The sequence below is a fragment of the Acomys minous genome, assembly GCF_964271855.1.
Source record: "Acomys minous genome assembly, chromosome: 11".
In the NCBI taxonomy this organism is placed as follows: domain Eukaryota; kingdom Metazoa; phylum Chordata; class Mammalia; order Rodentia; family Muridae; genus Acomys; species Acomys minous.
Window position 1 is genome coordinate 74,082,025 of NC_140492.1, and position 27,339 is coordinate 74,109,363.

At 50.0% G+C, this 27,339-nt stretch overlaps 1 protein-coding gene across 2 annotated transcripts; it reads left to right on the forward strand.

The window, feature by feature from the left end:
* Positions 1–586: 586 nt before the first annotated feature.
* PPIL2 (peptidylprolyl isomerase like 2) lies at positions 587–27,214 on the forward strand. Of its 2 annotated transcripts, XM_084801918.1 has the most exons (21): positions 588–826; positions 1,764–1,813; positions 3,074–3,119; positions 8,632–8,694; positions 9,426–9,477; positions 13,543–13,594; positions 15,887–15,978; positions 16,528–16,617; positions 17,233–17,308; positions 18,804–18,964; positions 20,307–20,382; positions 20,764–20,870; positions 21,229–21,318; positions 21,567–21,600; positions 22,061–22,178; positions 23,120–23,176; positions 23,829–23,901; positions 23,992–24,054; positions 24,214–24,350; positions 24,594–24,711; positions 26,565–27,214. In XM_084801918.1, exons 1-20 carry the CDS (start codon positions 795–797, stop codon positions 24,688–24,690), a joined length of 1,566 nt encoding a protein of 521 aa, XP_084658044.1. In that variant the 5' UTR covers positions 588–794; the 3' UTR covers positions 24,691–24,711; positions 26,565–27,214. The 2 variants fall into 2 exon arrangements, with proteins under 2 accessions (XP_084658045.1, XP_084658044.1); XM_084801919.1 differs by lacking the exon at positions 8,632–8,694 and having other exon boundaries at positions 587–826.
* Positions 27,215–27,339: the final 125 nt, after the last annotated feature.

A 27,339-nucleotide genomic window follows, 5' to 3' on the forward strand; every position in this document is an offset into this window, starting at 1 on the left:
AGTTGCCCAACTCCAGCGACCTGCCTGGGAGAATAGAAGTGCAGTTTAAAACTACAAGCTTAAACTGGGTGGTAGTGACACACGCCTTTAATCCCAACACTCGGGAGGCAGAGGCAGGCGATCGCTGTGAGTTCGAAGAAAGCAAGGTTAGGCTGGAGTGATAGGTTAACAGATAGAGGCTGCACAAGCCTGGCAAGAACCAGCTCCTGAAACTTTGTCTACATGTGCTATGGCACCCACCTGACCACACAATTTAAAAAGGAAACCCAGGAGAAACTCGATAGGGTCTTGAGTGTAGACAGGGGACCTAGACCAAGATCTGGGCCCTAGTAAGGAGGCAGAAGGAGACATAGGATCAGGGAGAGCTTGAGAAGGCTTCGTCACCTGCCCCCTGCAGGGCCTGGAGGGCGTGGGCACCGAATGAAAGAAGACTTGGGTATGGTGGAATGGACAAGGTTTTGGAGAAGGTCAAGACGCTGAAGGCCTTTTGAGACAAGGGAGGGCGGGGCAGATCTGAGCGAGTCTGATTAGCAAAGAACGGACTAGATAAGTAGCTAGACAGTGCATACAGAAGTCGGGGCGGCGGCGGGAAGGCGGACGCAGTTTGGTAGGAGACGGGATAAGCAGATGCTACCTGGCCCTCGACGTATCCTGGGCACCCGGAAACCACAGCTCCCAGAATGCCTAACTTCCAACTTCCGGTACCGGGTGAGTCGCGCTCCGGAAGTAGTTGAGAAAGCCGAGGCGCCAGAGTCTTGAGAATCGGCTGTGGTTGTTTCGGGTTCGTCGCCAAGATGGGGAAGCGACAGCACCAGAAAGACAAGATGTGAGTTGGGCTGCACCTCGCGTCTCAGCTCTCACAGGCGCCGGCCAGAGCGATCCGCTGGCCGGACTAACTCGCTTCTGGGGTTCGCCCCTGCCGCCCCCTATTTCTGCCCGCGAGCTTTTCCCCTGAGTTGGTTGGGTGTCCTGCGCAGCTCGCCCCGCTTCGTCCTGGCTCTCGCCTGCCAGCCTGTACACAGGCGACAATCTTCTAGTTTAAGGCTAGCGGGCCGTGCCCCATGTTCCCCTCTGTTGTCCCCGGAAACTAGAAACTCGTATAGTAAATGCCCCGGCCCCCGCGCCAATTGCTTGCAAGGAAGGATGCCTTTGACTTCCTGGATTGCCACATCGGGTGGCCACCTTTCAGCCCTTGGACTTCTTTCCTGGCCCTTAGTGGGATCTTACATGCGCGTTGTTTTCTATCTGCGTCAATGATACCAACCCCCCCATTCCTCATTGCTGGGCGTCCCCTCCCCTGATCCCAAACCTCCCAGGTATGCCCTTAATTTCTGATCTGTTCTCATAGTCTGTAAGTAAGTCTCGCTTGCCCTGTCAGCTGTTTAGTCAAGTCTCTGCTTGGAAAACTTAAAAGCTTTCTCAAAATTAATATGCCTAAAGGGAACTCTTGGTCGATTTAACACCTAAGCCTGCAGTGTTCCTGTCCTACCACATTGGTTACATGGTAAGTCCGTGATTTACTACACGTAGCCTGAAGACAATGGTCACAGTACAATAACGCAGTAGAAACATTTACACAGCAACCCGACAGCTTCCTGTCACACTGAAGACAAATATACTTTCCCTGATCTTTAAGACTCAGCTGCGGCTCAGCCACTGACTGCCCTTGCTTCCGCCTGTCAGTGGCAGTTCTGCGGTAAGTTACTTGTACAGCTTCGGTCTTCTCTGTGACGGGAACTAGTAACATCCTCTGTCTTCCTCAGGTACATCACTTGTGCTGAGTACACGCACTTCTATGGTGGCAGGAAGCCAGGTAAGGGCTTGCAAGTCTTCCCTACTGAGTGATCTAGAGCAGTGAATAAGAGGCAGGGCGCTGACATGACAGTAGATGACTGGTCTGAGCGCATGGCTCATAAAAGAGGACATGTACTCAACATAGTACATGCTGACATCTTAGAGGAGTTTTTTTTTTTTTTAATATAACTTAAGCTGGGCTTGGTGGCACATGCCTGTAATCCCAGCACTAGGGAGGCAGAGGCAGGTGGATTGGTGTGAGTTCGAGGCCAGCCTTGTCGACAAAGCGACTCCAGGACAGCCAAGGCTACACAGAGAAACCCTGTCTTGAAACCCCTACCCCAAAAAATATATATAACTTAAAACCAGGCAGTGGTGGCTACTCCTTTAATACCAGCACTGTGGGAGGGGGTGGGGGGGAGTTAAAGGCAAGAGGCAGGAGGATCTCTGTGAGTTCAAGCCCAGCTTGGTCTACAAAATGAGTTCCAGGACAGCCAAGGCTACACAGAGAAACCCTGACTTGAAAAGGGGGGAAATATATATATATAAAATTTAAAATGACCTTTAGGAAGTGCTATAAACTTTTTCTTTGTTGTTGTTTTTTGTTTTGTTTTGTTTTGTTTTTTTCCCCGAGACAGGGTTTCTCTGTGTATCCTTGGCTGTCCTAGACTCACTTTGTAGACCAGGCTGGCCTTGAACTCACAGAGGTCTTCCTGCCTCTGCCTCCTGAGTGCTGGGATTAAAGGTGTGCACCACTACTGCCAGGCAGACTTTTTCGTTATAGGAAGAAAAAAAGGATAGTTAATACCCAAAGTTGCCAAGGTTGTAGAAAAAAGGACACAGTCATAATTTTTGTTTGTTTGTTTTTCTTTTTTCTTTTTCTTTTTCTTTTTTTTGGTTTTTCGAGACAGGGTTTCTCTGTGTAACCTTGGCTGTCCTGGACTCACTTTGTAGACCAGGCTGGCCTCAAACTCACAGCGATCCACCTCCCTCTGCCTCCCGAGTGCTGGGGTTAAAGGTGTGCGCCACCACCGCCTGGCATGTTTGTTTGTTTTTTGAAGCAGGGTTTTTTTGTGTAACTGCCTGGCTGTCCTGGACTTACTTTGTAGACTAGGCTGGCCTCAAACTCACAAAGATCCGCTTGCCTCTGACTCCTGTGTGCTGGGATTAAAGGCGTGTGCCACCATCGCCGGGCTTAGTAATGTAGTTTTGATGGTATGTATACGTAGATGAAATATTTTCTGAATAAGGTTTCTGTGTTTTATTTCATTTTAAACAGATATCACACAGACAAGTTTTCGACGCTTACCTTTTGACCACTGCAGGTAAGACCTTTTAAAGCCTTCTGCATTCTTTTGGTTGAGTGTTATTTCTTCCAAAATATGTGTGTGGGGTTTTTTGTTTGTTTGTTTATTTTGTTTTGTTTTGTTTGTTTGTGGAGACAGTGCTGGACTCACTTTGTAGGCCAGGTTGTCCTCAAACTCACAGAGATTTACCTGCCTCTGCCTTCTGAGTGCTGGGAGTAAAGGTGTGCACCACCACGCCTGGCATGTATGTGTGTTTTAAAACAGTTTAACTCTGTAGTTTGGGCTAGTCTTGGGCTCCTGATTCTCCTGCTGTTACCTCCCAATTATTAGCATTATAGAGTATCATACTCATATGGATCTGGAGTATATTTGCATAGACAGTTGGTCTGAAAATCATGCTTGGTCTGAAAACCAAAATTTAAAAATATCCCCCAATCCAAAACTCTTTGGAGCCTGATGTGATACCAAGAAAATTAGAGTTTGGAGCACTTTGAGTTTTCAGTTTAGGGATGTTTAGCATGTACCATCTGGGTGAACTTGGCCCTTCAAGATGCATGCAGGGATTTCTCTGTGTGGTATCTTGACAGATACCGTGAGCTGGAGAAGGTGGACCCAGCCATGAGGACAGGGCATCAGTACTTCCTGGTTATTGTATCTGTGTTTACCAGTCTTAGCTTTCAGCTTCACTCATACCTTTTAGGTTGGGTAGACCCTCTTAAGTTATTTTATGGCTGAGAGGCCCAGTACCCTGGTGTCTATCCCGGGAGTACTGCTGCTGCTGTGGCCCAGATGGCCTGACCGACCCGCAGCCATGCCACTAATGCTGTATTCCTGCTCCAGATTGTAAGCAGCAACAGTAGCAACAATAATGATTCTGGCAGGCCTGTCTTCCCTTCCTTGGGGACTCAGGGACTGGTGGGAAGGGGAGGGCAGCCTGATGCAAAGCTATCAAGTGTTGCTTTGGGGCGTATTGGTGTCTGGGCAGAGGAAGTGCTGTGAAAGCATGCCTAGCACTCAGCCATCTCCACATCCTGCTCCTCCCAAGGTGCCGTGGGGAGGAAGGAGTGCCATAGGGTGGGAGTCAGCTGTGGCTGGTGTCCCTTTCCTCCCAAGCTCTGACTCTGAAGGTCTGATGACTCAGTTGCACCCTGTCAGCCAAGATGCCACAGTGCTGTGAGAAAGGGAGAGAGGCTGCAGCACAGGGAGCCAAGGGAACAGACCATACTGCAAGGCCTGGATGTAGTTGTTTTATTCCGGAAGCTGGCCTCCCTGTGTCTGCACCCCCAGGACGCCATGTTCTGTGCTTATGGAAGCTCAGTAGCACCTGCTCAGGGAGGGTGAAGGAGTAAAGTGTCACTGGGCAGGGTGCCTTCCTCTGTTGTTCCTGGGAGGGTCATCAACTCTGATGGGTGAATAGTCTCTGGTGTAGGTTGATCTTTGAGAAAGCACTGCTCCCGGATGCCTCTAACCCCACTCGTCCCTTTGGGTGGAGAATTTAGCCCTTCAGGATGTGCTTGGAGCAAGCTCTCTACTATACTCTGTAGAACTTGCCTTGCTGCCTCTGCTCCAGCCACTTACTGGCTTGTAGCTGTGAGCATTTTCACCTGTGCCCCAGTCCCCCAAAAATGACTCTGAAGCTTATTACTTATTAATAAACCTGTGCTGTAAGCTTTGGCTTGTTATCCAACTAACTTGTAACTTCTTATCCTGTCTGTACTAAGTTCAGCTATGTGGCTGGCTACCTCTCCTCCACTTCATAGTCTGCTCTCTCTCCTATCTCACTCTGTCCCAGAGGTCCTCTCTCCCTGCCGGAAGTCCTGCCATCTAACTCTCCCTCAGCTTATTGGCCAGTAGAATTTTATTGACAGGTGGTTTCTACACAGAACACAAGAGACTATCGCTACATCTCCCCATTTCAGGCCAATGAAAGGTTCTTTTTCTAATACCAATAGACTATATACAATAAGAATAATTATAAAAACTATCAGGTGGGCTGGAGAGATGGCTCAGTGCTTAAGAGCACTGTCTGCTCTTCCAAAGGTCTTGAGTTCAATTCCCATGGCTCACAACCATCTATAATGAGATCTGGTGCCCTCTTCTGGCATGCATGAGTCACATGCAGGCAGAACACTGTATACATAACAAATACATCTTTTTTTTTTTTTTTTTTGAGACAAGGTTTCTTTTGTTACACAGAGCCCTCTTTGTATACCAGTTTTGCCTTGAACTCACAGAGATCTGCGTGCCAGAGTGCTGGGATTAAAAGTATACACCACTACACCAAGCTAAATAAATAAATCTTAAAACAACAACAACAACAAACTATCAAGTGAGAATTACTTTTACAGTAGCCAGTCCATATGCATTTGGCAGTGTTGGAGAAAGTATTCTACTATCTTGGTGAGTTCAGAGTTCTGTACCTAAATAATTTTCTGTCATAACTTGCATTTATCAGCCTATACATATCTTTTTAGATCTTAAAGCATTTTCTTTTTCTTTTGTTTGGGTTTTTGTTTTTGTTTTTCGAGACAGGGTTTCTCTGTGTAGCCCTGATTGTCCTGGACTTAGTTTGTAGACCAGGCTGGCCTAGAACTCACAAAGATCCTTCTGCCTCTGCCTCCCAAGTACTGGGATTAAAGGGGTGCGCCACAACTGCCTGGCCTTAAAACATTTCTTTCTTTCTCTCTTTTCTTTTGTAAAGGATTTTATTTATTTTATGTATATGAGTGCTCTATCTGCCTGTACACCTACACACAAGAGGAGAGCTTTAGAGAGCATAGGTGGTTGTGAGCCACCATGTGGCTGCTGGGAATTGAACTCAGGACCTCTGGAAGAGCAGACAGTGCTCTTAACCACTGAGCCATCTCTCCAGAATTTAAGTAAAACATTTCTTAAATCCTAAACAACTTAAACTTAATGTGAGGCTATAATTATCTAGTCTTCACCCCATCAGAGTCCTGCAAAGGATAAATATTACCTGAGTAAACAGAAAGTGCAGAACAGACAACTCCCAAAGCTATGGAAATGACAGAAACAGCTAGCTACCTAGACATCACCTGAGATTCTTCTGCTATGTTGGGGCATCGTCTTCATCCTTCTGGCCACAGATATCTGACAGACATTTTTGTGAAGCAGGAATTGTGAAGGACTGCCTACCATGCCTATTATGCTGTGTACAGTGGAGGCAAGGGCGGTTTTTCGCCCAATGGCTAGCATGCCACATTTGAAGCAGATTCCATACGGAGGCTCTGTGCTTTTCTTTGAAGTATAGTGGGGGAGCTGCCGAGAGCAGCCATGTGTCACTGTCAGAAAGGCTTTTTATTAATACAACATCTTTAAACGTCGTATTCTCTAGATCTCTGAGGTTTTTGAAGACCATCTGTCTGTTTACAATATATCCCAATAGGCAAACATTGCTTGTTTCTATTCAACCTAGGAAACATATTTCTGTAATTAAGTAAACTAGTACCTAACACTATTGGTCTTACCCAATAGTTTGATTAACTATTAAGTTGCATTTTTTAAAAAATTATTTTATTTTATGTATATTGGTGTTCTGCCTTTGTGTAAATCTGTGTGAGGGTGTCAGACCTCCTGGAACTGGAATTACAGACAGTTGAGATCTGCCATGTGGTTGCTGGGAACTGAACCCAGGTCCTTTGGAAGAGCAGCCAGTGCTCTTAACCGCTGAGCCATCTGTCCAGCCCCTGGCTTGCTTTTCTTAATTATCCTGTTATTCCTTTTAGATGGGGTGCGTTCAGGGTGGTATGGCCTTAGACTCCCCCCTTCATCCCATCCCTTTTCTCCCACCCTTCCCCAGCACTGGATAGAAAAGAAAGGACAGAGGAGAGAAAGGAGGTCCCTGAATCCAACCTCTTGACCAGGACCAAAACCACCCACCCCACCTTTTGGGAATGGGGTGTCATTCTCTAAAATTGCTTCCTGTCTGGTGATGACATCTCTTTTTTGGGCGCCCTAAGATTAGGGTATTGGCCAGTCTTTGTTTTTTTGGGGGTGTTGTTGTTGTTGTTTTCTTTATGTTTGGTTTAGTTTTTCGAGACAGGGTTTCTCTGTTCCATAGATCCCTGACTGTCCTGGACTTTCTCCGTAGACCAGGCTGGCCTTGAACTCCACAGAGATCCACCTGCCTCTGCATGCTAAGTCTTGAGGACTCTGTAGCAATAGGATTTGCTGGCTGTGTTTGCCTGTGGATGGAGACATGCATGTTTCACAGTTTCAGAGCTGTTCCTATGGACTTCACCTGTCTTGCTCTTGGTTCTTCCTTCATGTGTGCAGCCTAGCTCTCAGGAGGTCTAATCCTTAGTGATTTAGATGGAATCCATAGCAAAATTTTCTCCTGTGGAAACAAAGTCAAAACTTCTTCCCCAATGCAACACAATTCCCGCCTTCCATTCTAAAGTAGGACATCCTTAAAATAGATAGGTGGTTGTAATTCAGAAGTTTTTTTTCCCCATTATGCAGCTGTTGTTTTTTTGCTCATTTGTTTAAAAAAAATTTTAAGTCAATAAAGCACTATGAAATCTATCTTGGGGGGGGTCTTTATTACTCCTTTTTGTTTCTTAGCATCTCTCTCCTTTTATTTATTTATTTATTTATTTATCTTTGTTTGTTTTTGTTTTTCTTTTTTGGTTTTTAGAGTCAGGGTTTCTCTGTGTAACCTTGGCTGTCCTGGACTTGATTTGTAGAGCAGGCTAGCCTCTAACTCAGAGCAATCCATCTGCCTCTGCCTCCCAAGTGCTAGGATTAAAGGCGTGTGCCACCACACCCAGCCTTTTTTTTTTTTTTTTTTTGAGACAGTTTCTTTGTGTGGCCCTGGCTGTCCTGGACTCACTTTGTAGACCAGGCTGGCCTCAAACTCACAGAGATCTGTCTGCCTCTGCCTCCCGAGTGCTGGGATTACAGGTGTGCGCCCCCTTGCCTGCCTGTTAAGCATCTCTTTTAAAGTACAATTAGATCTCTACAACTGCTTGTTTTATATGATGTTGTATAAGATGAACCTGCCTCATCCTCCTGAATGCTAGAATTAAAGACTTGAGACCATCACAAGGAAGAAAGAAAAGCAGTGGCACGTGCAGTGCACCAGATGCGGGCCCCACATGTGGGAAGTGGTTGTGGTAGCTAGGGCTCTCTCCATGTTTTAGAAATTCCCAAGGATTCAGTTCTGACTCAGCCATGTTCCCCGCACACATCAGGGTAGTGTGCATGGGGGAGGGTGGCTCTTGGGATAAAAGCTTAGTCAGACTGCTGTGGGAGGATCTGGACAGGGAATCTCAGTCTTGCTTCTCAAGGCCACCACGAGGGACTTCTTTCTGACTTCAGTCTGACAACAAAATCTTGCAGGACATAAAATGGGCCTCTGCTGCATCTAGTACTGAGACAGCTCCTGGGTCAGTGCTGTATTCTCAGTGGTGTGTTGGGCAGAGGGCACTTGGAACTGGTGGGAAGGTGGTGGGAACTGTAGCATGCTCAGTGTGCCTAGAAGCTGACCAGGGATCTCTGTCCTTTCCAGTCTCTCTCTGCAGCCTTTTGTCTACCCAGTCTGCACCCCGGAAGGTGTCATCTTTGACTTGCTGTGAGTTTTCTCTTGAATTTTAAAATTTCTTTTTGTGTGTTTGTAGGTGTGGGGGTATGTGTGTGCATGCATGTTGACACGTAAGTATGTGGTATTTGTTCATGTGCAGTTGTGTTCAGGTGCATGTGTGTGTGGAGGCCAGAGGTTGACCTCTGGTCTTTCCTTTTTTTTCTTTTCTTTTTTTTTTTTCCTAAGGTTTTTCAAGACAGGGTTTCTCTGTGTAGCCCTGGCTGTCCTGGACTCACTTTGTAGACCAGGCTGGCCTCAAACTCACAGACATCTGCCTGCCTCTGCCTCCCGAGTGCTGGGAAGGCATGCACCACTACACCTGGGTCTTAAGATGATGATGATTATTATGGTTTTTCAAGGCAGGATTTCTCTGTGTAGCATTGGCTGTCCTGAACTCTCTTTGTAGACCAAGCTAGCCTTGAACTCATGGAGACCCGCCTACCTCTGCCTCCTGAGTGCTGTGATTACAGGTGTGTACCACCACCACCACCACCACCTGGCTTTAAGGTTTATTTTTATCTCATATGTGTGGATTTTTTTGCCTGCATGTGGAAGCTGGGAAAGGATATTGGAGTCTCTGGACCTGGAGTTACAGGTGGCTGTTAATGCTCGTCATGTGTGTGCTGGGAGCTTGAGTCCTCTGCAAGAGCACCGAGTGCTCTTCATTGCTGAGCCATCTCTCCAGCATCCTGGTGATATACTTTTTGTTCTCTCCCTATCAGGAACATTGTTCCGTGGCTTAAGAAGTATGGGACCAACCCCAGCAATGGAGAGGTAGGTTGCTGTGAGAGCTACAGGCTGCCAGGGAGAGCTCTGCTCCTGTCTTTGCAGTTCTCTCGTTCTCGGTGGTAGAGAATTGCTCACAGAGTCTGGGAATGACAGTCCTCCACTTTGTAGGAATGCTGCCTCTGTGTGTACACATATGTGCATGTACAGTTGGCCCTCTGTGTGTACACATATGTGCATGTACAGTTGGCCCTCTGTGTGTACACATATGTACATGTACAGGTGGCACTCTGTGTGTACATATATGTGCATGTACAGTTGGTCCTCTATGTGTACACATATGTGCATGATGTACAGGTGGCCCTCTGTGTGTACACATATATGCATGTACAGTTGGCCCTCTGTGTGTACACATATGTGCATGTACAGTTGGCACTCTGTGCCTCTGTGTGTACACATATGTGCATGTACAGTTGGCCCTCTGTGTGTACACATATGTGCATGATGTACAGGTGGCACTCTGTGTGTACACATATGTGCATGTACAGTTGGCCCTCTGTGTGTACACATATGTGCATGTACAGGTGGCCCTCTGTGTGTACACATATGTGCATGTACAGGTGGCCCTCTGTGTGTACACATATGTGCATGTACAGGTGGCCTTCTGTATTTGAAGATTCTATTTTCCTGGATTCAATCAACCATGGTCAAAAAGAACTATTTGTGAAAAAGTTTTATTTGAACTGAATACTATTACTTTTTTATGTTGCTGTTTCCTAAACAGTATCAGAAAAAAATAATTGAGTAGCATTTAAATGGTAATAGGTAGCAAGCAGTGTAGAGATGGCTAAATGTTGACTTGAGGATGCACATAGGATCTGTTCAGTGCACCAGCGTTTTATGCGAGTACTAGGGACTATTTGTGGCTTCTGGTATCTTGAGCGGCCTTGGCACTAATCTTCTGTGACTGTGCAGCACTGCCTATGCCTCTGTTTGCTTAGACTGTGTCCTCACAGCAGCCTCGCCTCTTGCTCTGTGCTCTGCAAGGTGCTGGGGAGTGTCAGAGGTGTTAGTGTCAACAGCATCCTGTGAGGCTGTGTCTGTCCTAGTGGCTGTGCTGTGTAAGCTTGGATGTACACCTGTGTGGGTGCATATGCCATGGCCCAAGGTCAGGGGACAGTTTCAAGGTGGTAGCCGTCTTTGCTCTTGTGTCTGTGGCTGATCTTTACTGAGTCTTCTGTCATTTGCCGCTGCAGCAGATGTGTAGGGAATGGCCCATTGCGCATGTCTCGAGCACACAGGTATATTCTTCTAGGACTGCTGAGTCAAAAGTAGATGCATTGTCAGTGTCCACAACTACTGGCCAACTGCCCCTCAAGGGCGTAACATTTAAAACTCTTAAGAAAAGTGTACAGCCGGACATGGTGGTGCACGCCTTTAATCCAAACACTCAGGAGGCAGAGGCAGGTGAATTGCTGTGAGTTCGAGGCCAGCCTGGTCTACAAAGGGTGTCCAGGATAACCAAGGCCTCACAGAGGAACCCTGCCTCAAAAAAGAAAGAAAGAAAGAAAGAAAGGAAGGAAGAAAGAAAGAAAGAAGGAAAAGTGTACAGAGAAAATGCTTCTTGCCCATGTCCTTGACAGTTCTAGGAATTGTCAATTTTTTTTTTTTTTATAGCACATACTTTTAAAATCAATTTTATTGGGTTCCTTATGCCTTTACTTTTCTTCATCACCCAATCCTTCCAACACCCCAACATCAGATAGGAGTGAAAGAAAGTTAGTGGAGAGAGGGGCTGAGTTCTCTTTAGCTACTTCTGGCATTTTAGCGTTGTTGGGTTCTTTGGGGGCAATACCAGTTTCAGTCGTCAGGATATCCAGCAGCCCTGCAAACAGCAACTGAACCAAGAGCCTTCTTCCTCCTCTGATCGTCTCCACAAAGATCCCCCCTCCTTTATTTTATTTTTTAAAAGATGTATTTATTTATTATATATACAGTGTTCTGCCCGTATGTGTGGCTGTAGGCCAGAAGAGGGCACCAGATCTCATTATAGATGGTTATGAGCCACCATGTGGGTGCTGGGAATTGAACTCAGGACCTTTGGAAGAGCAGACAGTGCTCTTAACCTCTGAGCCGTCTCTCCAGCCCCACAATTTGTGTGTGTGTATTTTTTTTAATGGGCAAAAAGAAAGTTGGATGTCCATCAGCTAAGCCCCTTCCCGTGTGCCCTGCACACAGGTCTAGTACTGGGCTTCGGTGCCGCTCAGGAAGAGTATTTCAGGCTTAGGTAACAGCTCGTTCCCTCCCCTCACTTTTTATACATTTTAATCAGCCTCTGGTCCTTTGGTCCCTTTGCGTGGCAGAGGCCTGTTTCCTTTCCTTCTCTGGCCCTAGTTCTCTATCTATTTGCTGAATTCCTCTTAAGAAGGCATCAACTTGTGTGCGGGGGCCCAACCTGGGAGGGGGCAGTCAGGTTAGGTGTGTCACTGAGCTGACACAGGGCTGCTGAGGAACGAGGGAAGATAGATGGCCAAGGATGTCTCTTAGGAGCTAACTGTGTTTAGTCCTGAGGATGAGAGATGATGGCATTGAGATGCCATATTAGGGAACCTTCACAGCCCTGGACATAGTCTGGGTGGGTTGGACACCCAGGTGGGGTCAACAGTCTGACTGTGCTAAGGATAGCTCTGGTGTTCTAAGGAACCTGCTGGCCCCAGGGAGAGCGCTCAGGAATCATGAGAGGCGCTGTGTGAATTTGGGCCAGCCTGCAGGCAGAGAGGAAAGCGCTGTGGAGACTGGGCCGGCCGGATGTTCAAGGATAGAGGGCTTCTGTCCTTAGGGCAGTGGCGGTCTCAGCAGGCACCTAGCGCAGTGGTGTGTTGGGGGCAGGTACAGTTCAGCGAGAGCTTCCTGAGCAGTTGCAGTCGGCCCAGGTTCAGGACCCGCGGCCAGGCCGATTCCACTGCTGGTGGAGCAAACTTGACGACCTCCTTGAAGTCCAGTCCCATTCACAGGAACATTTTCAACCCAGATCTAGGGAACTCTTTGTGTTTTTGTTTTTTGAGACAGGGTTTCTCTATGTAGCCTTGGCTGTCCTGGACCCGCTTTATAGACCAGGCTGGCCTCGAACTCACAGCGATCCACCTGCCTCTGCCTCCCGAGTGCTGGGGTTACGGGTGTGCCACACTGTGCTGGCTTCCCTTTGCTGGCTTGTTCTCTGCCAGCCTTTGTTTCCAAGCAGCCGCCTCTGGTTTCTTGTCTACAGTTGTCCTTGTGATCTTTGCCTCTTTCTTGGTGGGCACTGTTGTTAGTGCCACCTGGGTGCTTTTTACGCTTGCATTCCGCATCACAGGTGCTCTTTGGGCTATCAGATCTTGTCATTTGGGTTATTTTCTGCAGCTGCCAAACTACATGCACCTCTTACTGGCTAGAAGCTGGGGCCGTTTTGCTCATGGAATCCCATGGGGGATGTTTTTTCATAGCATTCCTAGGCATGGTCTCCTCTCCTTCCTTACCTCGGTCCTTACCCATGTTAAGCACACACTCTACCACTGACCTTCTTCCACTTTCTTTTATTCGGGGGTCGGGGGCGGGGTGAGGTGTGTTTGGAGACAGGGTTTCTCTGTGTAACCCTGGCTGTCCTGGAACTCTCTTTGTAGACCAGGCTGGCCTCGAATTCACAGAGACTTAAGTGCCTCCGCCTCCCAGTGCTGAGACTAAAGGCGTGCGCCACCGCACCAGGCAAGGTCCTGGTTTTGGTACCTGGCTCCAGAAAGACAAATTCAGACATTGTGGAAATACACACCATTCCTTCCAGGGCCTCTTCGTTTAGCCTGCTGACTACCCGTTACATCCGGCGGTGCCTGTGTGTTTACAGATCTAGGCATCTGCTCACACTGGGCTTACAGACAGTCAGCAACACTGCTGGGGCTTGCCATTCTACAAGCCTCGAGCCCTGCTGTGTCCTGGAGACTTCCCAGGGAGACTTTCACTCCAGTGTAAGCTGCAGGGGGTCAGCTGGGCAGAGAGCTCTCTGTTCTGTCCCTGCCCTTCCTGACGGGGTGGCCTCCATGTTACTTCACCCTTTACTTATTATTGTTATGTGTCTTCCAGAAACTTGACGGGAAGTCCTTGATCAAGCTGAACTTTGCAAAGAACAGTGAAGGTGAGAGTCCTTTTCATAGCAGCTGTAGGACTGGTCCACAGACGCCCGAGCGCCTTGTCTGTCATCCGGCTTGCCTTTCTTTCTTCTTGTGGTTGGAGATTGAACTTGGAGCCCACACATGCTAAACAAGTGTTCTACCTTTGCGCCCCCTCTCCAGCCTCACTCTTCTTTCTGAAAGGTCCAGGTAGTTTAAGTAGGGTTAGGTGGATCCCACAAAGGCAGTTAGGCTGTTGTGAGCTGCTGCTGAGCCCTGTGCATGTTCGGTACTGGCTGTAGGTGGAAGTCGCTCAGCCCAGCTGAGGTGCTGGATGTTTGCAAGGCATTTCCAGTCTGCTCTTGTGTAGACCGTCATCATCGTTACTGCTCTGTCCGACCTCTGCCCACTTGCAGCCTCCTGCTCTAAATCCTTCAAGGCCTCTCCTTGCCTGCCCAGACGATGCAGCTCTGGTTCCAGATGCCCTACCCCCATCCTGGGGTCTGATCTTGTGCAGGTTCTTTGTGGTCTTGGCTAAGGGGTCTCCTTTCACTCTGGTTCAGATACCACAGGTGAGCTTGATGTCAGTGCTCACTGGGTGTTTTCTAGGGAAATGTTGCAAGCACTAGCAAGGCAGGCATCTGTCTTCATTGATATATAGCAGCCTTGTGTTCATAGGTTATGTGTCTCATACTGAGATTTTCCTGTAGTGTGTGCAGACAACACGCAGGTGGGGTGACGTGTGTGTGTGTGTGTGTGTGTGTGTGTGTGTGTGTGTGTGTGTATGTGTGTCTTTGAGAAGAGCTCTAGTTGATGGAGAGGCATCGAGGCAGGAAATGAACAGTACATCATATTCGATAGAAGTAGAGGAAGGAAGGGCCAGCAGGATGCCCAGTGAGGGCAGCAGACAGGAGCTGAGAGGAAACGTGCTGAGGGAGCTGGGTGAAGATCAGGGAAGAACATTCTGGGCAGAGCAAAGGCAGACATGCGCTCAAGAGTGTTGGTGCACGGCAGGAGTCTAGCCCTGTTGAAACCATGTGAGCAACGGGTACAACCTGGGTACTGGAAGGCAGAGGCAGGCAGAGCTCTGTGAGTTCAAGGCCAGTCTGCTCTACAGAAGGGAGTCCCAGGACAGCCAGGGCTCCACAGAGAAACCCTGTCTCGAAACAAAACAAAACCAACAATAGAAAAGATAATGACTTACATCTTTGCAATATCATTGTGAAACTTTAAAAAAATAAATGAACAGAAATTCCCCGGTCACATCAAATATACACCCAGTGGTATATGATTAAATTTCCTGTGTGTGTGATTTCTTTTTTATATTCAACCTGAAAATTTTTTTTAGAAGATTCATTTATTATGTATGCATATGTGCCAGCAAGCCAGAAGAGGGCACCAGATCTCATTATAGATGGTTGTGAGCCACCATGTGGTTGCAGGGAATTGAACTCTGGACCTCTGAAGAGCAAATAGTTGCTCTTAATTGCAGAGCCATCTCTCCAGCCCCCCCCCCCTTTTTTTTGAGACAGGGTTTCTCTGTGTAACAAGCCCTGCCTGTCCTGGACTGGCTTTGTAGACCAGGCTGGCTTCTAACTCAGAGCGATCAGCTTGCCTCTGCCTCCCAAGTGCTGGGATTAAAGGCGTGCGCCACCACGCCTGGCTGAACCTGAGGTGTTTATGTTAGTCTATCCAGATGCATGTGGATCTCTCTATTTGCCCTCCCACCATCTGTCGGCCAGGACTCACTAGGCAAGACCTCTGCTGATGGGAGATCATCTGTTGAGGCAGGAAGGTGGGCATGCTGGCTAGCTGGCATTTACCACAGAGAGCCAGTTGAGGAAGGCCAGGGTAGTTAGTGGTGGGTACTCTGGATATGAGAGGTAGTGAGCAATGGAGACGGGGCCTCTGGAAAGATAAGTCACCTCCTGTCTGGCATGGCTTTACAAGGGAAAGGTGCTCACCTGGGCCAGTCTGGAGGCGTCAGACTGTTGTTCTGAGTCAGGAAAACAAGGGCTTTGGTCTGGTAAAGTGAGTAGGAATGTAGGTGTGGAGCTTGAATGGATGCCAGCCCTGTGGGTCCCAGGTCTTGGCAGCTGGCCTAAGGTTCATGTCATCCTGGGAGCGAATGCAGGGTTAGCACATGCTAGGCAGACTGGACCGCCCAGAGCCTGCTTTGTAAACTTTCACTTTGAGAGGTCTTGTTAATTGTCCAGTGGCCTTGTGCTCTGTTCTTCTGCCTCAGGCTCTTGGGTAGCTAGAGTTACAGATAGATACGTGCTGATCACTTAATCAAAGCTCCTGTGTGCTCTCTCTAGGGCAGTACCACTGTCCAGTGCTGTACTCCGTGTTCACAGACAACACCCATATTGTGGCCATCCGGACAACTGGCAATGTCTACACTTATGAGGTAGACCCCCATTTCAGTGAGTGGGAGTGTCTGATGTTGGGCACTCAAGTGTGCTTTGAGAATATTCCAACAGCCTGGCTGAGTGCTGGAGGTGAGCCAGGAACAGTGACCATTCCTGTCTTCATGGGCTTTATAGCCTCCATCACAAGACACCATCTCTGACTAGGTAGCCCTCCTACTTTATGAGGGCTTAAAATAAAGATGAGGTGACTCTGGAGGTCTTTGGACCTGAAACCCAGGCAGGCAGTTTGGGCTGCCTGAGCAGGAACATGGAGTAAAGGGCGATCGGAAGAGGCACAGTTCTTAGGAAGCGGGAGGTGCCGAATTGGTGGAGGGACAGGAGCTGTGTCCCTTCCCGGCTCAGTCTAGGCCAAGGACAGGACATGTGCCGGAGAGCACATGTTGGAGCTCTGGCCTGAGGAAGCCAGGTTGGTTTGGCTAGTCTCTGCCAGGAAGAAGAGAGCACTTGGACTTGTGCACCCCGGGTGGCCCCCTCTTAGCCCCGTGCCCAGGCTTAGACGGGACCGTGGCGTCTCTGTCCTGCTGTAGGCAGTGGAGCAGCTGAACATCAAGGCCAAGAACTTGAGGGACCTGTTAACTGATGAGCCCTTCTCCAGGCAAGACATCATCACCCTGCAGGTGAGTAGCCTCCCCCGGCCCTCCCCTCCCAGCTCTGCTGTCCTGTACCACAGCATCCTTGGCTGCTGCTCCCCAGCTATTGTTTAGTGCCACACCCCTCCCCACAGCCACCATGCTGCCTGCCAGTGCTCATGGCTCCCGGACCAGGGGCCTGCGTCTGCCTGTCCTTCCCCCCCACTCCCCATCGTAGGCTGCAGGACACTCAGGCTGCTCAGCACATCCCACTCCACTCCAGAGCAGCACCTGGCACGGCTGTCTCCATGGTGGTGGGTGGAGGGCCTAGATGGATAGAGCTGAGAGGACGCTGCGGCTCGTGCCTTTCTTACTGACGCTTGGCCCCATAGCTGCCTGTGCTACCTGGCAGCAAGCCTCGCTCCTTATTTGTGCCCTGGAGGCAGGGCGTACTGCTTGATGAACAGCTGGGCAGTCTGTGCTTTGGACTCACACCACCTGTGCTTGTCGCTGTGTCAGGCGCAGCCTCCTTCCTGCTAACTCCCTAATCCCCACAGCTCACTGCAGCCTCTTGCCCTGGAGGCGCCTGTCTAGCCTCTGACGCCTGAACAGATGCTTGCCTCAGCCCTAGCTGTGCTTCTGAGTGTTCTCTTCTTGCCACAGGACCCCACCAATTTGGATAAATTCAATGTTTCCAACTTCTTCCATGTGAAGAACAACTTGAAAATAATAGATCCAGGTATGGACAGCACGGCCACTGTGAGTATTGTACGGGTGCATGCTTATGTGTGGGCTCAGACACTGTGGCTCCAGAGTGGCTTTTGATTAACTAGGCTTCAAATTTCTTTATTTTGGGAAGCCCTGGCTGTCCTGAAATGTCCTGTATAGATGAGGCTGGCCTCAAATTTGCAGTGTCCTCCTGCCTTTGCCTTCTAAGTGCTGGGATCACAGGCAAGAGCCATGCCTGTCAGACGGTTAGGGAAGCAGCTGACTGTAGTCTTGGAAACACCAAGATCCTCCCTTTCCCTTAGCCCTGGTGGCCCTGTACTTTTCTGAATTCCTGTTGGCCACTGCTCCTTTCAGGGCACAGTGATAGAGTGTGACATCAGACCTGCCTAGGGGCAGGCAAGGCTCTGGGTGACATCAGACCTGCCTAGGGGTGCAGACTGGGCCCTGGGTCATCCTGCTTTCTGTGGTTGGCCCATGCTTTTGAGCACACCATAACATACTACGGAGTGGCTGAGCACACCGTGACATACTATGGAGTGGCCGATGTTTCTGTTTTTCTTTCTTTCTTGTTTTTTGTTTTTGTTTGTTTGTTTTAAGACAGTGTTTCTCTCTGTAACCTTGGCTGTCCTGGACACTCTTTGTAGGCCAGGCTGGCCTCAAATTCTCAGAGACCCACCTACCTCTTGCCTCCCTAAGTGCTGGAATTCAAGGCAAGGCATGCATCACTATGCTCGGTTATGGCTGAAATTTCTTTTTCCTTCCTTCCTTCTTTCTTTCATTTTTTTATTTTTTATATTTTTTGAGACGACAGGGATTCTCTGTGTAGCCCTGGCTGTCCTAGACTCACTTCAAGACCAGGCTGGCCTCAAACTCTGATTGATCTGCCTGCCTCTGCCTCCCGAATGCTGGGATTAAAAGTGTGTGCCACCACACCCGGCTGTGGCTAAAGTTTCTGAGCTCATTTGTTCCATACCAAGGAGCCAGTAGACTTATGCCCAGAGCTTAGCTGCCTCCATCTTCACAGGAAGCAGGACTCCTGACTCAATATTGATTAACCCTGTGGACCAGTCAGGATTTAGAGACTTAAACCACACTGCTTAGGAATAACTGAGCTCAGGAGACCCAGAGGCCAGGCCTAGGGATGCTCACTGCCTAGCAGGCAACATGTGGCATAGAAAGATTGCAGTATGTAGGTAAATACAGAGAACAGGAGACACCTACATCCAGACCATCCTGAGATTCTTATTGGCTGTATGAAGGGCATGCCTCCAGAGCTGGAGCGCAGCACCATGATGTGTGTTCTGTGCGCTCCTACGTTGCTGTACCTACTGGCTGCTGCCAATGACCAGGGGCAGTAAGTATGGCTGTGCTATGGCCAGAGAGCTGTGCCCTCATCAATCCACTGTGGCTTCTGCTCATGTGGCCAGCTCCGTCTCTATCCCTGTTAGCTCATCTTGAGACCCTGTGTGGCCTTGGCTGCTCAGGGCCTGTACACTGTTTTGTAGATGAGGAGAAGGCCAGACAAGATCCATCTTATTATCTGAAGAACACAAACGCTGAAACCCGGGAGACGCTCCAGGAGCTCTACAGGGAGTTCAAAGGAGATGAGATTCTAGCAGCCACCATGAAGGCCCCTGAGAAGAGGAAGGTGGACCAGCTGAACGCCGTGAGTGGTTGTCCTGGCTCTGGGGAAGGTGCCGGCAGGGCCTGGGGTGCATCTGGAAGTGCTGGGACTAACTAGCGCAGTCTTGGTAATAGGGGTAGGAGTGGCTCAGCAGAAACAGGGCCGCCCTGTGCCGTGGCCCTGAGCCAGGGTTTAGTGGCCAAGCTGCCTGCCATCTCTGGCATCCCATTTCAGGGCAGGGGCAGAAGGGCTTGCAGATCTGTGATGGTGGCGAGGGCTGTGGTTGCTGGGGCTACCAAGGTCTCAGCCCTCACCTGGGACTTTCTTGGGGCGAGCATACTTGTCTGCCCTCGGCCAGCCCTATCTACAGCGGTGTCGCTGGGATCTCTTCAGCACATTTCGCCGATAGGTGTTGTCTTGCCTTTCTCCCATTTAGGCAGAGTCTGGAGAGCCTGAGCTGTGGTCAAGCATCCCACATGGGGAATTATCCTGGGAAATTAAAGTTCATTGTTTATCCTTTCTCGATCTGAACACAGCCAGGCATTAGTGTCTTGTTGAGCAATCCTGTTTTTTCTCCCTCCTACATGATGAAAAAATACATTTGTTCCCTCTCCCATTAAAGAGATCGTGGTTACCCAGGTTTGTCTCCCACTCACAGCTGTCCAGGGGATCTGACTGTCTCTTCTGACCTCTGAGGGCAGCAGACATGCGTGCTGTGTATAGATGTACACACAAGCAGAACACTCATACCCACAGTCCGTTTCTTGGTTTTCAAGACAGGGTTTCTCTGTGTAGCCCTGGTTGGCCTGGACTCACTTTGTAGGCTGGCCTCGAACGTAGAGATACACGCCTGCCTCTGTCTCCTGAGTGCTAAGACTAAAGGTGCATGCTACTACACTTGTCGACATAATTGTTTTTTAAAAAAATTGTGCTTGGTGGTGCACAATTTTAATCCCAGCACTCAGGAGGCAGAGGAAGGCCGATCTCTGGGTTCTAGGACAACCTGGTCTACAAAGTGAGTTCCAGGACAGCCAAGGCTACACAGAAGCTCTTATCTTGAAAAACCAAAAAGAAAGAAAGAAAGAAAGAAAGAAAGAAAGAAAGAAAGAAAGAAAGGAAAGAAAAAAAGAAAGAAACTTACAAGTGCCTTTGTATTCTTATCCTGGGAGAAGGCTACACTTATGTGGGCGTTCTTTCTGTCTTGACTTAATATTGTTAGTTGCAACCTATTTGAGGCCTTGGGCCCTGATTGCCTCAACGAGGCATTGTTCCTCTTGGTACCAGTAATCTGGTCCTCAGGACGTGGCCAGCTCTCTGTGTGGGCTGGGCACTCCCTGGGCTGTGAGGGAGGCGACGATGGTGTGAGCACATGGTTTCCTTGCAGGCCCACTACTCCACAGGGAAGGTCAGTGCCTCATTCACCTCTACTGCCATGGTACCTGAGACCACGCATGAAGCAGGTAGCTGCCCCTGTGTCTTGAACCTGTTCAAGTGGGGCTTCCTGCTTGCTTGCCTCAGCAGCATCCCCACTGTGCTTTTACTTGAGTCTCTGGTGGTTGTGGTTGTGGTGTGTTGGGGACTTCTCTGCAGACGGTGTGTGTTGAGTCAGGAGGCTGTGAGTACAGGCTGCCAGAAGGCATCCTCACCATGTGCTCCTGTCTTTTGTCCTGAAGGGCCTGTTCTCAGGCCCCTCGAGCCTCCAGGGCTGGGTTGTCCTGGATATGGTCCCCTTAGCCTCTGGCTCCTGCACTCTCTCAGGGCTGGGTCCTCATTGGTGGTGATCTTGTGGCAGGCCGGAGGCCTGAATGGAGCAGCTTGCTGAAGTAAGGGCTTGTTTTCAGCTGTCATCGATGACGATGTCCTGCGCTACCAGTTTGTGAAGAAGAAGGGCTATGTGAGGCTGCACACCAACAAGGGCGACCTCAACCTAGAGCTGCACTGTGACCTGGTGAGGACGGGGCTTTCTCTGGGTGGTTTCTGGGGCCATGGGAGAGTCATGGCTTAAATGTGGAGCTACAGTTAGTTTACTTTTAAGAAGGCTTGCCTGACTCCAACTGAGAACCAAAGTGTCCTTCCTTCCTTCCTTCCTTCCTTCCTTCCTTCCTTCCTTCCTTCCTTCCTTCCAACCCAGCACACCTCCTGGGCTGCTTGGGAGGTATATGTGCAGATCCCTGGAAAGGGGCCTGGCTCCCTCTCTGATCTTTTGCTTATCTTTTGGAGATAGCTGAACCTAGGTCTACAGATAGGTAGCTTCCTGTGACTGTTGTTGACTGTTGTGCCTCACAGAGTGTTGGGATATTTTGCAGACACCAAAAACCTGTGAAAACTTCATCAAGCTCTGCAAGAAACAGTATTATGATGGTACCATCTTTCACAGATCCATCAGGAACTTCGTGGTGAGTTGTCCAAGTTGGTGCTGGCTGTAGATGCTTGATGACACGGGCAACGCCCAGGAGCCACAGCCACTTAGTTCAGACTGCATGGCCAGGGCAGGGGTTTCAGGGGTGTCTTGTGCCAAGAAGACCTGGGGTCAGAGAGGAGGTCCCTGTCCCCCCTGCAGCACACGCCTTCGGGGAGCCTGTTCAGAGCATTGGGTGACAGGGACCATGAGAACCAGTGTCCTCACTGGGTTTTGTTTTTGCAGATCCAGGGCGGTGACCCGACAGGTACAGGCACAGGTAGGTGCCAGGGCTAGGCGCTTTTGTTGGAGTAATGCATGTGGCGGTTCTGTGGAGCCTGGTAGGGAGTTGGGTTGGAAGAGCTTTGTATGTGCAGTCTTTCAGACCTGGGAATGTCGGGTGTGGGGGTGGCTTGCTACTCAGTGGTTGGCCTTCCGGGCCGCCCTGGGCATTGCCCTTGGTTTTCCCACAGTGAAGGTCTGGATCCTACCATAACAAGACAGAGGGAGCTATGTGGTCCTCAGAACCCACTTCTCATGGCTCTACAGGGCATAGTAACTTCCCCAAGCCTTCAGCTACATGGCCAACTATAACTTCCACCCATCTGTTGGAGTGACGCCTTGTAGCTTTAGCCCTTCAGCCCCTGGCCCAGAGGGTCAGCTTGTATGAAGGCACTGGCATCCGGGGCTCCCCGCCGCTGCTGACGGGGCTCCCGCTCACCGTGCTCCTTTCGTTCCAGGCGGAGAGTCGTGCTGGGGCAAGCCTTTCAAAGACGAGTTCCGCCCCAACCTTTCACACACAGGCCGTGGGGTGCTCAGCATGGCCAACTCGGGGCCCAACACCAACAAGTCTCAGTTGTGAGTCCCAGTTGCTCAGCTGCTGGGAGGTCTTCTCCCCTAAAAGTTGTGCCAGGCTCAGGTCAGAGTAAACAAGGCACTGCACGCTCGCTGAGGAGGCTAGGTCAGCTGCCAGAGTAGCACGCTAGCTGAGGGTGGGACTTACGGGCGCGTCCCCAAAGGCCTCCTGGGGTAGTGTATGGCACACACCTGTGAGTTGGAGGCACTAATCAGTTCTGTCATCCTTGTTTCCATAGTAAGTTCGAGACCAGCATAGTCAAATGAGTCCTTGTTTGAACAGCAGGAACAAAAATGATGAGCCCAGACAGTAAGAAGGGTTAGGCTAGGTGTGCGGGCCTGGTGTGTGGCCTCCGGAGTGCCCGCTTCCTGGGGGATGCGTGTTCGCTGCAGACGCAGTCTTCTGTGGCCCACGGAGAGGTGTGGACTGTTGTCCCAGTAGGACCATGTCTACCTACCACTCTGGGTAGGATCCTCAGACGGCCTGCTTTCCATTTTATTTAGAGATGAGATCTGTGCAGCTCAGGCTTCTGTGCTGGTACTGCAGGTGTGAGGCCCACACCCACCTGCGCTTCCCTCCTGCTTACAGTCTAGTCTAGAGCTGCTAAACAGTACACGTCTGGGCTGGTCTACTTCACTTTGGAGGCCTGATTCAGTGCTCAGCCCCTGGCAGGACTCATGATGGGGTTGTGCCATCCTCCAAGGAGTCTGATAGCCAGCCTCCAGCCTCCAGCCTCCAGCCTCCCCTGCTTGGATCCATGTGAGGTTGGCAGCTGAACTCTGGGCTTTGTCCAGGGATGTAGCTGTGTGCCTTGGCTGAGACAGTGGGGAGGATCACACAAGGTGCAAGGAAGCTGCCAGATGGAAAGCCAGGCAGCTTCTGCTGAAGCTGTCATTACAGGCGGGAGCCTCCTGCTTCCCTCATCTTCTGTACTTTCCCCTAGCTTTATCACGTTCCGTTCCTGTGCTTACCTGGATAAGAAGCATACCATCTTTGGACGGTAAGTGCAAATCTGTACAGACTGGGGTGCACTGTGGGCCTTCACTACCATCCCCCAGGCCTGGCTGTTAGCCCTCGTACTATCCCCACCAAGGACTTATTTCTGTGGGGGGGGGGGGGTTGGCTCCCTAGGCCTGCAGTTCTAGCTCATGCTCCTTCTCAGGGCACCTTTTTGGATGTCTGAACCGCATTGTTCCTTATCACTTAGTCTGAGGGTCAGCAGATTTTCCCAGGATGGTGGGTGGACCAATCTGCACTGACAATTCAGTCATAGAGTTATAGGGGGAAAAGAGCTTGGTTCAGTGGTGGTCCTAGCTCTTGAGAGTTGGAAGCCTAAGGATTATTAGTTCTTGGCCTCTTTTAGTTACTGAGTTCAAGGCCAACCTGGGGTTAATAAGACCCGGTCTCAGCAAACTGGGGGAAAACAGTATGGGAGCAAGGACTGTGATGTCTTCCAAGTAACGCTTTAGTCAGCAAGCCGGGCTGGGTATGGCTTGCTGCTTCCTTCCCCGCTGTGGCCCATCCAGTCCTGCCTGGTGACTGGTCTGACCTCAGAGGCCCTACACTGTGTGCTAGTCCTCTTTGGTGCATCTCCGCTCTGCTGTGAGGTGCTCTGCTCCTGAAGCCCCAGCCAGCTCTGTTCTCTGCTGCAGGGTTGTTGGGGGTTTTGACACACTGACAGCTATGGAGAATGTGGAGAGTGACCCTAAAACTGACCGTCCTAAGGTATGTGCTTAGAGAGAACAGAGCACCACTGCCTGCTGGGTGCTGGTTGGGGGAGTCTGCTGCCTGCTCATGGAGTCTTTCTGCCACCAGGAGGAAGTGAGGATATGTGCAACCACAGTGTTTGTGGACCCCTATGAGGAGGCTGATGCCCAGGTGAGGCCTGGGGGATGGTGCCAAGCAAGTCATGTCCTTTTTGGGCGAGAGCAGGAGGGCACACCCTGAGGCTCTGGATCAGCCACTGCCCCCCCTCTAGCTGGGGGTGAGAAGACCCCAGGCTGGCGCTCTGTCTCAGATACGTTTGCTACCTCCCAGATTGCCCAGGAACGGAAGAAGACACAGCAGCAAGTAGATCCAGAGGCCAAGGCCAAGACGAGCCAGCCCCAGCCTGGGAGCCAGGGCCCACAGACATACCGCCAGGGGGTGGGCAAGTACATCAGCCCCGCCGCCACGTGAGTGTGACTGATGGGCGGCATTCCCTTAGCCCTCTCTTCCTAGTGCTGGCAAGAGCACCACAGAGCAGACAGGAGCCTATGGCGCATGGGGCCTGCCTCATGAGGGTCTCGACAAGGATGCTTAATAGCTGGACTGTGGGAGCAGCTCTTTGGAGAGACGGTGCTTCTGAAGGGAAGGCTGCCTGTGAGCAGTTTCCCAGCTCTTCTGTGGTAACTGGCGTATATTTCTTCCTGTCTCAGGAAACGAGCAGCCGAGGAAGAACCGTCAACCAGCACTGCTCTCCCCGCAGCCAAGAAGAGGCCCAGCCGGGGCTTTGGGGACTTTAGCTCCTGGTAGCAGCAGGCTATGGGCTTCCAGGTCTGTTCAGGCTGGAAGCCAATAAACCTGTCTGTGGCCTGGCTCCAGTTTTGGCCCCTGGAACCCTTGGTGTCCCCATCCTCATCTTTTGCTGGTGCTCTGGGGTTAGTGAGGAAGGTTGTGTCCTTCCCCCACCCCACCCATCTCTGCCTCAGGATGGCTATGTGTCCTCAGCACTGTTCCTGTTCAAATGCAGATTCATAAGGGGCCCCTGTAATTCCAGCATTCAGAATTCTAAGGCAGGACTGAGTGTTCGAGGCCAACCTAGGCTATATAGGGAGGCTGTGTCAGAAGAAGTCTAGAGACTGAGACTGGTCCTAAGACCCTAACCCAGATTGTGGGGCGCGGCTTGTACTCCCACTTCCAGAAGCATGCTCACTGTCCTGGCGGCTCATTGCCGATCTTTCTGCTTCAAGCGCTTGTGCTGTGTGATGAGAGCCAAAGGTCCTTTATTAAGAGGTGGCACACGCCTTTAATCCCAGCACTTGGAAGGCAGAGGCAGGTGGATTTCTGTGAGTTCAAACTTCAGGACAACCAGGGCTACACCAGAAAAACCCTGTCTCCAAAAACAACAACAAAAAAAGTGCGGGCCCCCCCCCCCCAGCTGATTCCTTTCCCTGGCTAGTCACCAGCTCCTTGTTTTGACACCCACCCCACACAGGGCTTCTCTGTGTAGCCTTGGCTGTCCTGGACTTTGTAGACCAGGCTGGCCTGGAACTCACCTGCGCCTGCATCCTGAGTGCTGGGATTAAGGGCGTGGTGACCACACTCGGCTTTGTTTTGTGTTTTGAAACAGCCCGTCTATATACCCTTTGGCTGCCCTAGAGGTCACTATGTAAGACCACGCTGGCCTTAAACTCAGATTCATGTGCCTCTGCCTTCCCAAGCGCTAAGATTAAAGGATTTTTTCCACCATGCCTGGCTTACCAACTCCTTTTGATTCCAGGACAGCTGTCTCTGTGTATCCTGAAAGGGTCCATTGGCCCTTCCATGTCCAACAGCTATAGCCACCTGGTGTTCATTGCTTTCCTCCATCTTCAGCCTTCCCCCAGGCGTTTCTTGAGAAGTGTGGGAGATTCCCCTGCTCCCCACACACACAGAGGCGGTCATGTCGCTAATCAGCTGATGAGCAGCTTGTCTAGGGCTCTCTTGTCCCTGGGACACCACTCCTAAGAGTATGTCACATTAAATTGTAACTTAGGCTTGATTCTTTTTTTTCTTACCCCAAACTGTGAATCTACAAAATCTCAAAAGTTTTTGGTTCTGAATGTGACCTTTTGTATTTCTGGGAGAAAGGCAGAATCTTCTTGCCTCACTACTCTGCCTGCTCCATCACGTACTTCCGGTTGCTGTTGCGTGAGCTCAGGGTATGGCTGCTGCTTGCCCCTGGCTGTTCTGGAGGCCACACTTCTTCAGCCCAGCCCCCTACAGCCACCTGCCTGGGTGTCAGCTCGGGCCCCAGACTGCACTGCCCTTCTGCCCTGCCTTCCTGCCTCGTCAGGCCCCTCTGTTGAGTCCTCTGGTTAGAGCTCACAGTTATGACAGGTTATAAGTGGGGCCAGATACAGTGATACCCTGTAGTCCCAGTCTTGGGAAGCAGAGGCAGGAGGATTGATGCACGTTCTAGGTCAGTCAGGGCCATATACCAAGATCCTGTCCCCTAGAATAAAAACAAAAGAGGTAGGTGGTGAGACCTTATCAAAAAAAAAAAAAAAAAAGAAAAGAAAAGAAAGAAAGAAAAAGAAAAGAAAGGGGCGGGGGAGGAAGGCAAAACAAGCCAGAGCTACAGAGTCCGGGCTCTCTGGACAGATAGAGGCAGTGGTGGCCTAATTGTATTCTTACACTTCCCTCAGGCCACATGTAAAAGCTCCCTACAAGGTGGTGTCAGAGAAGCATCAGGACACCAGAAGTCTTAGATCCTCTGAAACCCTGACACACCCCAGTGGATGCTGCAAGGAACTGTGGGCCATCCTCCAACGTGGCCTTGTCTCCAAGACGGCGAGCGCTATGGAAACCTTGCTGTTTGACAACAGCAGCTTTATTTTTATACCTGACACAGACATGCCAACAAGGGCTGACAGTTTTGGCTGGGGGCTCTGTATGTTTGAGCTTGGTGGTCCTGGCACTCAATGGTGAACTCCCCGTTGCTTCCAAGTTACTGTCCAGTGGGCCTTGCTCAGCAGCCGACACTGGCCCAAAGGGAGCAGCTGCATTCTCTTCACTCTTGTCCCCCACCACAGAGGACAGACCACCAGGCTTGCATTTCTACAGGCTGTCTAGAGCTTAAATGGTAGCTCTTTAGACAGTACAGTGGGGTTTTGAAAACAACCTAATGAGGTCATCAGAAAATAAAGGACTTTTTTGAAGAGGGAAAAAAAATCTCATTTCTGATCTTTTCAAATACAAATACCTGACAGATGCCATCAAGAATAAGCATTAAGGTATAAAAATACTATGTATATACTAACAAGGTGGCAACAAAATAAACCACATTTCTAAAGCAGAGTGGTGTTTGTGATCTCTTACCACCTTCCACTGTTCTGAAGAAATAAAAAACGTTCACAGAATGGCGCGGCCTAGAAATGCAGGGAGGCGGGCCAGCGACAGCTCACCAGCATACCTCCGTGT

Bases quoted from the DNA above. Each gene is read 5' to 3' on its own strand.
- PPIL2 (XM_084801918.1), top strand. From the start codon at position 795: ATGGGGAAGCGACAGCACCAGAAAGACAAGAT. The intron at 16,618-17,232 runs GTGAGTAGCCTC...TTCTTGCCACAG, and splicing joins AAGACATCATCACCCTGCAG to GACCCCACCAATTTGGATAA. The intron at 22,179-23,119 runs GTGAGTCCCAGT...ACTTTCCCCTAG, and splicing joins AACACCAACAAGTCTCAGTT to CTTTATCACGTTCCGTTCCT.